Here is a 12,646-nt window from a genome sequence, read left to right on the forward strand (position 1 = left end):
TGTATTGAGAAAGTAAGGGCCTGATTGTCAAAAGTGTTCAGTACCCAGCAGCTTCTGTTTTTGAAAGGTGCTACCGGGTGCCGAATACTCTTTTAAATCGGGTTACTTCCTAAATTCCAAGGCCAGGAGGGACCACTGCGATCATCTAGTGTGACCTCCTGTGTAACACAGGCCATAGAATGTCCATGAATTAATTCCTGTTTGAGTTAAAACTATCTTTAAGAAAAACATTCCAGCTATGATTGAAAAATTGCCAAAGTTGGAGAGTCTGCCACAATCTTTGTTCCAATGGCTAATTACCTTCACTATTAAAAATGTGTGCACTATCTCCAGGCTGAATTTGTCTAGCATTGACTTCCAGCCATTGGATCTTGTTATACATTTGTCTGCTAGGTTGAAAAGTCCATTATAAAATTTTTGTTCCCCATGTAGCTACTTATAAAGTCTGCTCTTAACCTTCTCTTTGTTAAATTCAAGCAGCTCAGTCTCTTTATCTTATAACTATAAGGCATGTTCTTTAATCTTTTAATCATTCTCATGGCTCTTCTCTGAACCCCTACATCTTTATCAACATCGTTCTTGGATTGTGGGTACCAGAACTGGTTACAGTATTTATTTAGGGGCTTAAATGTGATCAGAGCTTTTTGAAAATCTCCCCTCCATTGTGGATACTGAGGATTTTCAAAAATGTGTCCTTAAATGCCTAACAGCTATAGGTTTATCTAAGAATTTTGGTGACAGTATGAACTTTGATTGAAGTGTGGTTTTTACATATCCCAGGCCTCTGAGATTAGAGTTTCACAGTATGTATAGTTTAGTAGTACATTTTTCACTGTCTTAATACTGCCAACTGAAAACATAAAATTTAAATTGCAGTCATTTATTATGTTCGTATTTTGGTCCCTTAGGAATTCCTATCTCTGTTCATTTAGTAGAAGATACTTTTTTCAAAGTTCCACTTTGTTTCAAATTGCCTTCTAAAGATTTAGAAAAACTGTTAATTTATTTCCACAAAATACTTTCAGGTAACTCTGTGAACTTGTGTATGTTTTGTGCTCACATACATTTTTGCACAAACCAGGGTGGATAAAAATCAGTGATTTAAAAAAAAATCTGATAAAATGCTTTTTGAGGGGAAAAAACCTATCTAAGGATAGATACATTATAGATCAAAGATCTCATCATGGAATAGGGATTATAAATTCTAATTCTATAGTATGAGACAATATATTCATGTCATGTTTAAGAAACATTTTGTAAATGAGTTCCAATAGTTCATGGATTAGGGACCCAATTTTATGGGGTTCTAGTGTCTTCTATATAGATTATTTAGGTTAATCTTTCTATCTACCCAGTGGGACTCAGTGCTCAGTCTAGAAGATACCATCACAGATGCTTAGTTCTCAAACTGTGGATTTGTCTCCAGAGATAACATGCTTGTTAACAGCAAAAATGTTTCTTCTTTGAGTGATTGCTCATGTGTATTCCACAATATGTTTGTATGTGCTCGCCACGTGCACCAGTGCCAGAAGTTTTTCCCCTAGCAGTACTCGTAGTGGGGAGCGTCTCCCGTGACCCCTGGAGTGGCACTTACCTGATGCGGTATAAGGGGAGCTGCACGCTCCCCCCCACCCTCAGTTCCTTCTTGCCGCCAGTAAAGGTGTCGGAACTGCTTTGCTCCAGTTTTGCTGTAGCTCATTCCCCGGAACTGTTCGTTCGTTCAGTGTTAGTACCTGTAGTTAGTTAGCCATTTAGTTAGTCGGTGAGCCCGGGCCGGGGCACGCTGTGTGGCTCTTGTAGGTGTTCTTTGCCAAGAAGTGACCTGCATGCAGACTGCTTGCGCTGTTTGGGAGAAACCCATATCAGCGAAAGGTGCAAGATTTGCAAGTCATTTAAGTCTGACCAAAAGAGAGAGGGACATTAGGCTTTGAGCCATCCTGATAGTCAGCGCTGACCTCGACTCTGGCACGGCGCTCGAAACCAGTACCTGGTGCGGTGTCGGTACGCGGCGACCCTCCGATGCCATCGACCAGTCGGCACTGCTCCCCATCCACAGGGCGTGTCAAGAGGGCCAGGAAGACTCCCTCTTTACAGCGGCACTGAGGGAAGTCTGGGACAGAGGCTAGGCCCATGTCGGGTAGTCCTCGAGCCCCAGGCCTCCAACTCACGTTGAGCTGAGTAGCCCGGCCCCTTTGGAACAGACCTGCCCGGATGCCATCCACGCCTGAAGCCCTACAGGTGGCCCGGGACGTTATGTCCATGCCAGTGCCCGGAGCGCCGCCTACGTCAGCCCCATGCTCCAGAGGCAAGCCGCTGTTGGGATCTCTGCAGTCGCCTCTGGCCCGGTACCGGTCGAGGGAGTGTTCCCAACGCCATTCACTACCCAGCAGCCGCTTGGGGCAGAGTCCATGTGGATCGCCCTAAACGCTGACCAGGCTGTCTGGCTGGGTTCCAGCCGGCCAGGACTCTTGGTACCGCTCATCCTCAAGGAGCGAATATTGACAGGACCGTGACGGGCGTTGCTAACAGTCCTTGTCTCGGAGAGGGTACTGCAGTCGGTCACGGCACGGTCGTTGATGCTGTTCCCGCTTGGACTCCCACTTCAAGTCTCTGCCAAGGCATCGCAGCCCCGGGCGTCAGTCACCGCCATCTTGCCGTCCCAGGTCCGCCTGTCTAGGCCGTTTGCGGATTAGCTGTTACTGTCGGTACCGGTCCTCCACGTCAAGATCGTGGCCCTGTGGCTGTCCTAGATCCTGGCACTGCTGCTCCTCCCGGTCCAGAGACAGCAGGAGATATTACACCAGCCTGGTCTCCATTTGTAGCTGTCCTTCAATGGGCTGGGCTAGGCTAGCCAACCTGAACAGACGGCCCCGCCGGTGCCACAGCAGGTGCAGTGGCACTAAGCGTTGTGGCCGGCCCAGTGGTATCAGTGGGCACCGTGGCCTCCAGTGAGCCCCTGGTGGGAGCTCGCTTGGTGCCCGGAGCAATGGAAAGCACCGGCGGCCTCCCTCTCCAGACCCCCAAGAAAGGAGTTGGTGGGACATACGTCCTCTGCACCGTGCCCAGAGTCCGACCAGATGGTGGACCCTCTGGTGCCGACCAATACCCAGAGCACCGCACCGGCCTCTTTGCCCCTCCCAGAGGAGGTGATTGCGGTTCCACCCTCAGGAAGACTTCAGGGCCCACCAAGAACTCTTAAAGAGGGTGGCAGCAAGCTTCCACCTCCAAGCAGAGGAGATGGAGGAGCCCTCAGACTTTGTTTGACGTGTTGTCCCCATCGGCACTGGGTAGGGTGGCCTTGTGTCTCCATGAAGGGGTGGCTAAGATTTCAGATGCCCTGTGGCAAACACCAGCCTCGTTGGCCCCCATCTCTAAAAAGGTGGAATGCAAGTACTTTGTACCCACCGTAGGGCATGAGTACCTGTATATCCACCCGGCGCCCAACTCCCTGGTGGTCGAGTTGGTCAACCACAGGGAACGGCAGGGTCAGCCAGCCCCGACCCCAAAGAACCTCGGAAACTGGACTCTTTCAAAAGGAAAATTTATTAGTCTTCGAACTTTTAGTTACGAGTGGCAAACCATCAGGCTCTCCTGGGCTGGTATGAACTCAATCTGTGGGGCTCCCTGCCCAAGTTTGAGGACTCCCTCCAGGAGCGCGATAGGAAGGAGTTCCAGGCGCTAGTGGAGGAAGGGGCAACGGTCGCTAGGGCGTCCCTGCAGGCAGCCTCGGATGCTGCAGACACTGCCGCACGATCAGTGGCCTCCATGGTGTCCATGAGACAGGCGTCATGGCTCCTGCTCTCTAGGCTGTCCAGCAAGGCACAGTCTTCCATGCAGGATCTCCCATTCGACGGGAAGGCTCTGTTTGCGGAGGAAACAGATACAAGGCTGCATGGCATGAAGGATTCCCACACGACTCTCCAGACTCTGGGCCTCTGTGTCCTGGCTTCAGTAAAACCTAAGTTCAAGCCGCAGCAGACTCCCACCCAGGCTGCCCTACTGAAGTATGAGGCCGCGCATAAGAAGAAGCGGGACTATAAGAGACGCTCTAGAGGCAGTCTCAGCCTGTCCCCCAGTCTGGGCCCTCCAAGGGCAAGCTGGTGGGGAAAAGGCTTTTTTACGGGACGCTCGGGGGCACCCCGCTAGTCCTCACTAGTCCACCCCCAATAAAGCTACCCTTCTCCAACAGATTGTGTGCTTTCCTCCCGGAATGGTTGCGGCTAACCTCAGACCCATGGGTCCTCAACACCATCTCCCGGGGTTACACCCTCTAGTTTACTTCCTCCCCGCTGAACCAGCCTGCACCCCCATCCCTCTTGGGGGACCCCTCGCATGAAGCTCTGCTCGAGCAGGAGGTGGGGCGGCTCCCTGGACTAGGAGCGATAGAGGCGGTGCCCGAAGTGTTCATGGGCAAGGGGTATTACTCCCGTTATTTCCTTATCCCGAAGGCCAAAAGGGGGCTCAGGCCCATCCTGGACCTCTGAGGTCTGAACCAGTACATGGTGAAACTCAAGTTCCGCAAGGTCTCCCTGGTCTCCATCATCCCCTCCCTGGATCCAGGGTCTGGTACGCTGTTCTCGATCTACAGGATGCGTACTTCCATATGCGTAAATCCACATATTCGAGGGGCACAGGCGCTTCCTCCCTTTCACGGTGGGGCAGAATCATTACCAATTCATGGTCCTCCTGTTTGGTCTGTCCACTGCCCCCAGGGTGTTTACAAAATGTATGTCAGTGGTAGCGGTCTACCTCAGATGGTGGGGGGGGTCCAGATATTTCCCTGTCTGGACGATTGGCTTGTCAAGGGCACCTCCCGGTCACAGGTGAGGGATCATGTGGCATTCCTTCTGTCCACGTGCACTGCCTTGGGCCTGTTGATAACACCAAGTCCACGTTAGTCCCGGTCCAACGCATAGAGTTTATCACGGTGCTTCTAGACGCAGTGTCGGCCAGGGCCTCTCTCCCGCCAAACAGATTCAAGACCCTGAAAGGTCTCATTGACTTGGTCATAAGGTTCCCGGTGACAACAGCCAGGGTTTGCCTGCAACTTTTGGGTCACATGTCAGTGTGCACGTACGTGGTCCGTCACGCCAGACTCAGGATGAGGCCCCTCCAGCTCTGGTTGGCCTCGAAGTTCTCCCAGGCCACGGACAGGATGGACAAGGTCTTCACCGTGCCGGACTCCGTGATTCCCCTCCCTACAGTGGTGGTCCACCCCAAACAACGTGCTCTAAGGGGTTCCGTTCAGGGACAGGGCCCCGTTGTTGGAGCTGGTGTCTGATGCGTTGGACCTAGGTTGTGGGACTTGTGGGGAGCTTTAAGACCCAAGGCCTGTGGTCGGCTCAAGACCTGATCCTACATATAAACGTCAAGGAGCTCAGGGCGGTGCGGCTGGCATGCATGTCCTTTATGTAGAAATCCATGATTAAATCGAGTCTTCCTGACTAGTGATTTAAATCAAATCCACCCTAGCACAAACTCCAGCTTATGGACATTTTAGACCATTGTCTGTTTAAAAAATTATTTGAAAAAGAGCAAAAGCAGTGTACCTATATGGAGGGACTTAATTAGTCATGGTTGGGGGAAAAAACAACATAAAACTGATATATTTGACTAGTCATTTCTGTCCATTTTGTGTCTAATGAATACATTTGTATTTGGATTACTTTTCTCTCTCGTGATCCAGTTTTTCTTTTGGTTTCTGTAGTGAAGTCATGATCTAGTGTATTTAACTATGAGAATGTTTACCGTGGAGAATGATTATATTGCAAGTACGGCATTGCAGCTTTACTGCCTGTTCGAACAGGATCATAGTAGTTAAACATGGAAAAATTCCTACGAGATCACTTCATTGCTGATCTAATATTTATTGGTAGGATCCAATATTGCTGACCTCTATGTGCAGAACTTGTAATTCAAAAGAGTTACATGCACGCTGGGCTTTCAGGATCTGACCCGGGATCTGAGTTGTGATGCAGTGAGCGTAACAAGATCCAGTCGGTGGAAGTTGAAGTTAAATAAATTGAACCTTAAAATAAAATGTTGTTTCTTAGCAGTGAGGATAAACTAAATATTGCAGCATCTTACCAAGGGAGACAGTGGACTCATCATTGATGTCATTAAAATGAGATTAGATCTATTTGTAAAAGAGATGCCTTAGTCCAGCTTCGGGTTGTGTGCTTGTGGTGAAGCCTTCTGGCCTTGGGATCTGCAAAATCCTCCTGTTCATCACCTTCCTTCATGGGCCTGGGAGAGAATAGGATTGTACACATTGCCCTCCACATGGTCATAACACTTGCAGCTCTACATTCAGACGATAAACATGGTTTATTGTCATGGTTCAGGGCTTCAGCTGGTCACCTGCAGGGGTCCACAAGGAATTTTTATTCCCAATACAATTGGCCAGAAATATTCTGGTTTTTTTATCTTGCTCTGTGGCATCAGAGATGGGCCATAGCTGAAGACAGGATACCATGTGGGGTGGACCAGTTCTTTGAAGTGATACAGTGAATCCTCTTTCTTAGATGACTGATTAGTGAATCTTGCTCTCATGCTCAGGGTCAAACCTCCATAGTTGGAGTTTGGGAAGGAATTTTCTCCAGGTCAGACTGGCAGGAACCCTGGTTGTTTTTTTTCATCATCTTTTACAGTGTGGGGAATTGGCTGCTCAGATCATGGCGCGTATCACGCCAAGTCAATTCCCTGCCTTTGCAAGGTCATGGACACTAATGGCACTTTAATCTTGTGTTCATTGCCTGTGGCACAGCATGTTCAATTGAGGACTGAAATGCTTTAGTTAAATAATTGGGCTAAATATAGGGGTAAAGGGCTAAAATGTAACGGCCTGTGATAGACAAGAGGTCAGACTAGGTGATGTTATGGTCCCTTCTGGTTTTAGGGCTTATAGTTTCATAGAGCTTATTTAAACAAATGTCTTCATAGTTTACCCATGTCATCAAAACAACATAAAAAGCTGAAAGATGAGTGGATTTGTAAGCATAGTATGTTTGAAAGGTTCCCCCAGTAAATGTTTCGTTTAAGAGCAAACTGTTTGCCAAATTAAATCAACTGCTTTATCTGGGGAAATCTTTGGCGGGGGGCAGGAATAAAAATATATTGTGAACACAATTTTAATTTTTTTTTGTACATTTCCTATATGCCCAAATAGCCAAACTAATGTAAATAATTCTCCCTTCTCCAGCTAAAAATGTGCCTGAACTATTGCTTGTTTCCATGATTCGTTGATGTTTCTGCAAATGCTCACTGAACGCTGGTGGGCTAAGAATTTGTTTTCTAGAGCACAGTTCAAAAGTTAAGCATCTGCTTTCCTTTCTCTCCAGAAAAATCGCTGTTTATATGTATTTGGTGGGCAGAGATCGAAGACTTATTTGAATGATTTCTTCAGCTATGATGTTGACAGCGATCACGTGGATATCATATCAGATGGCACCAAGAAAGATTCAGGGATGGGTAAGAGCTTCACTGTATAATTTTGTTTTGTTGGTATAGATGAAAGACTTAAGGTATATAGCAGCAGATAAGACCTCAGTGACGCAGGAGAGAGGTTGTGGTCCTGTTAGATCACAATGGCTTGTTAACAATGACATTCAACTAGAGCTTGCACTCCCTTGCCCACTCTGTACCTGTTAGTTAAATAAATGGCTGACTTCATTCTCCAGAGCTGTCAATTTGACATCTTCACCAGTACTATTTTTAAGGCTTAGAAGTAAATCACAATTTGTTAGGTTTTACCATTCACCACAGTCTTGATGGCCTTCTAGCTATGTGACTTATTATTTCCCTCGTTCTAGCAGATGATCAATGCTCATCTTGCAGCCTATAAAAATGGAATCTTAGCAAAGTATTTGCTAAAATATTTTGTCCCAATCTCTGGCAAATACTGAAAACAAAAGTCCTACATGTCGTTTGTTCCTTAAACCAATGCAGTGTAACACCGCCCTATTTTTACAGCGTCTTTCAAACAAGGAATGTTCCAAAACAGTAGTCTCTCTCTTCCAGTTCAGGATTTGAGGAATATATAAAGTCAGCCAAGACAAGAAATGAGCTGTAGAATTGATGAGGCAGAGTTATAGGGAAGGTATTCCAGATGACACAAGCTGCTCAATAGTAACCAGCTTCTGTAATGGGACAGAACTTTTATGCTAAAGGAAATGAAGGGACTAAAGGAGTAGAGGAGAACAGGTTTGTGAGTTAGGCTGGGTCAAGTCTATGTAGAATTTGCCAAGGAGAATGAACCGTTTTGAACTGATCCCTAGAACAAATGGGAAGCAAATGGAATTGTGTGAGAATCAGTGGGTGATTTGATGCAGTTTTTCTCTGCTGAAGGGCAGGTAGAAGGTATTTTGGAATGGGGAGAAAGGGGTTTCAGGGAAGCCATAGGGGGGAAAAGTTGCAATTGTCTAGGCAAAAGGAAATTAAGGCCTAGATCAGGATTTCTTCAGAGGTGCAGTTGAGGCAGTGACTTACACATAGAGTGGCACTCCACACTCAATGCAGTTACTATTCCTGCCCATTGACATTAATGGAAAGGCTCCCACTGGCCTTAGTGAATTTTGCATTGGGGCCATTCTGCCTCATTAGCATTTTTTAGTAAGACTTCCTATGTAAGTCTTTCCTTAGTTTTTCTTTTTTCCTTCCCTTGACATTGGCAGAGAAATCCTGCAGTTCAAGTTTGTTTGAATGGATCATGTGGCTTGCAACCATCTCTATTATGATCTATAAAGAGAATCATTTTGGTTCTAAACCTTTGTCAGGAATGCCATGTTGACTGTATTGGGGGGTAGATGTTTTAGTCTGTATCCACAAAAACAACAAGGAGTCCGGTGGCACCTTAAAGGCTAACAGATTTATTTGGGCATAAGCTTTTTTGGGTAAAAAACCCATTTGAAGAAGTTTTTTCATGCAGTTGATAGATTTCCACTCTATGAAGAAGTGGGGTTTTTACCCACGAAAGCTTATGCCCAAATAAATCTGTTAGTCTTTAAGGTGCTACCAGACTCCTTGTTGTTTATGTTATTGGCGGGTGCTTTCAGAAATACCTAAGAATGATTATTAGAGAAAGAAGGTGGGTGAGGTAATGTCCTTTTTTTTTTTTTTTATCAACTTCTGTTTGTGAGAGAGACAAGCTTACACAGAGCTCTGCTTCAGAAGACGACCTGAAGTTGGTTCGGTAAAAGATATTATATCACTCACCACCTCTCTCTAATATTCGGGGACCAAAACAGCTACAACAACAGAACATGCAAGAATGATTATAACAGAATCAGCAACACTGTAATCATTTTTTATCTTCTCAGTCTGACACTTACTTTCCCCTCTATGGTAGAGTTACAAAATTGCTGATGTACATTTCCCTTTTTACGAAGGAAGGGAGAAATTTTCTGTATGTGCACAAACTGTGTTAAAGTATATAAACACCAGTTTGGCCTTCCTTGCCAAGTAAAGGAAGGGCCATAACTCTATAGAGCTAGTGCCTGTTGTTTCATTGTGAAATTCCCTGTCACATTCAACCCTCAGCAGGGAAGTTTAAAACTGTTGTTCTGTTGTGTGCAATTACATTTCTTTGAGACTATTGTGTATATTTGTAAGACTTTCTCATTTATGCAATTGGCTAATTTTGCCTTCTGTTTACTTATGAAAAACTTGGGAAACAAATCACGTTTAAAAACAAGCTTCCACCCCTTATTTTGATCACTTTTTTTTTAAAAGGCAAGTACATTGGTTATTGGTTATTTCAGTCATAGACTCTCATAAGTTGCTGTTTGCTCACTTGGGTTAATTTGGTCATCTAAAGATTGAATAAATCTCCAAATAAGGGATAAAAGTTCATGATACTTTTCCTGCAAAGTGATTTTTTTTCTCTTCACTGTGTTCCTGGGGGAGATCCAGATTGCATTATGTTCACAATCTTATTTAAATGTTCTCTCTGTGCTTGGAGCTGCAGCGGATCCTTCTTCCCTCCCACTCCCTCTAAAAAGACATTGCCCACAGTTAAAAGGAAAGAATATCCTTTACTAGTCTGCTTGCACTTGGTTGTTGAGGGGAATTGTTTTGAAAATCTGAATGGCAACCATTTTAGTGTGTGTGTGTGTGTGTGTGGGGTGCTTTTTAATGAACACCTGTGATGAGTTCAGAGTTTAGAAACCAGACTTGTCTTATGACTAGTGAGCACAATGAGCCACATTTCTCTGGCCAAGTATATTAATTGCACGTTTCAGTTAGTCAGACAAGTGAGAACATAATAATTAGCCCTCTTTCCCCCCTCCCTCCAGCCCCTTTAATGTTGAATAGCAGACTGTGACTAAATGACTCATTAGAAATCATTCATGAATAGATTTCCAGTTTGCTGTCCTCATGTCTGAGAAAGTAAATAAACAACTTTGAACATTTCCCTTGTTTGTGAAAGGAAATGTTAGAATTATTTGCTTTTAACAAGAACAGAAGAAAGGCCTATTATATTCGAAACCACAAATGCTGTCCGAATTATTTTGGTCAAAGAAAGCAAGTCTGGATTGGAGCCCCTTTAAGCATGTTTAGTAATGAGGCACTGGTTTAGTAAAAATAATTCTGTGACAGGCCACTTTAATATAAACTTGACCCATCCATTTAAATGCGGTTAAGAATGCTTATAGACTCATAGATATTAAGGTCAGAAGGGACCATTATAATCATCTAGTCTGATCTCCTACACAACGCAGGCCACAGAATCTCACCCACCCACTCCTGCAATAAACCTCTCACCTATGTCTGAGCTATTGAAGTCCTCAAATCACGGTTTAAAGACTTCAAGGTGCAGATAATCCTCCAGCAAATGACCCGTGCCCCATGCTGCAGAGGAAGGCGAAAACCCCCCAGAACCGCTTTCAATCTGCCCTGGAGGAAAATTCCTTCCCGACCCCAGATATGGCGATTAGCTGAACCCTGAGCATGTGGGCAATATTCACCAGCCAGATACCCAGGAAAGAATTCTCTGTAGTAACTCAGATCCCACCGCATCTAACATCCCATCACAGGCCATTGGGCCTATTTAGCCTGAATAGTTCAAGATCAGTGAATTGCCAAAATCATGTTATCCCATCATACCTTCTCCTCCGTAAACTTATCTAGTTTAATCTTGAAGCCAGATAGGTCTTTTGCCCCCGCTGCTCCCCTGGAAGGCTGTTCCAGAACTTCACTCCTCTGATGGTTAAAACCTTAGTCTGATTTACATGTTAGTATCTTTAATGCATTGTACTTTCATTTTGCTCCTGGTTTTCAGTTGTTGTATCAGATCCCAAAGTCTTACAATTCAGTTATATTTTTAGCCCAATGTATATCTGATGCCTTTTCTGCTTGGGAGAGCACCATAACCCCAATAGGTGCTCTGTACCAGTCTGTCTCCTCAGGGACTCAAAAGTCCAGGGACAGTTGGCTCAAATTATATCTTCTAGACCAGTCTGTGGGATACCGTTAACCCTGAGGAGATGCCAACAGCCAGACTGGAGCTTAAAAATCTTCGGCTAGTGCTCCCTTGAGCAGACACCATACTCTGGGCTTCCGGAGAGAAGTAGTCATCAAAGAAGATGCCAATAACATTGCAACCTCAACACCAACTATCTCAGCATGGGCAGCAATGGCACAAGTTACCTTGGTACTGAATCTGACCATGCTGGTCCCGTCACACCAAAGGGCAGCTTCAAGAGGCAAGACCAGATGGAGCATAAACATGGCTCCATCGGGGAGGGATAGCTCAATGGTTTGAGCATTGGCCTGTTAAGTCCAGGGTTGTGAGTTCAATCCTTGAGGGGGCCATTTAGGAATCTGGGGCAAAAATTGGGGATTGATCCTGCTTTGAGCAGGGGGTTGGACTAGATGACCTCCTGAGGTCCCTTCCTACCCCAATATTCTATGATTCCATGGCTCCAAGCGCCACGTGGAAAGATCCCGCAAGAGGACGTCAGTGCCACTCTTCCAAAGACACAGCCTCCAAACTCCTTACATCTGCGAAATTGGAGGAGGCAAGGAGCTTTTGGTCCAGTGCCAATCTCACTACTGACACCTGCACCAGTAGCTGAGCCTGTCAAGGGTCTGAGTTGTTATACCTCAACTGAAGAACTGGAGAGGTGCTCCGCACCAAAACAGCAGCTGGCCCTAGGGGAACACCACTCTGTGTCCCTACCATTTGAGGAAGAATACTCATCACCCTCTGTGACCTATTAGTTCTTGCTGGCATCAAGTAGGGATTCCTATCCCTTACTGTCGGAGGACTCCCATTCCAAGCCCTGTTTCAAGCAAGATATTAATGGCACTGGGCTGGCCAACTTCAGCCTAGCCAGTACCCCATAGCATGCTCCCTTGGCCATACTGGGGACTATCATCCTATATGTACTGGAGCAAATTCTCCTCCTGTTCCGCAGTGAAGAGGAAGATATCCTGCTCCCCAGCAGCATCAATAGGAAGGCCACTGACTCAGTCAAATAACAAAGGGACAGCAACAAACCCAGCCCCAACCGAGGGAATTGTCATAGTCCCCACATGAAGCAGTGGCCCTGGCACAGGTGGTCAATTTTAAGGCTTTCCAGGACCTCCTGTCACAGACCACAGAGACCCTGCCATTGAAACCACAGTATTGCAGACAAGGTCTTGT

The 12,646-nt window shown here is 45.9% G+C and overlaps 1 protein-coding gene across 3 annotated transcripts in view; it reads left to right on the top strand.

The window, feature by feature from the left end:
- The window catches only part of MKLN1 (muskelin 1), a 196,702-nt gene that overhangs the window by 138,172 nt on the left and 45,884 nt on the right, over positions 1 to 12,646 (top strand). For all 3 annotated transcript variants that reach the window (XM_048836679.2, XM_048836680.2, XM_048836681.2), the window contains one exon: positions 7,341 to 7,470. In XM_048836679.2, coding sequence (XP_048692636.1) covers positions 7,341 to 7,470 — 130 coding nt within the window. The remainder of the gene's footprint in view (positions 1 to 7,340; positions 7,471 to 12,646) is intronic.

This window comes from Caretta caretta, chromosome 1 (genome assembly GCF_965140235.1).
Source record: "Caretta caretta isolate rCarCar2 chromosome 1, rCarCar1.hap1, whole genome shotgun sequence".
In the NCBI taxonomy this organism is placed as follows: domain Eukaryota; kingdom Metazoa; phylum Chordata; order Testudines; family Cheloniidae; genus Caretta; species Caretta caretta.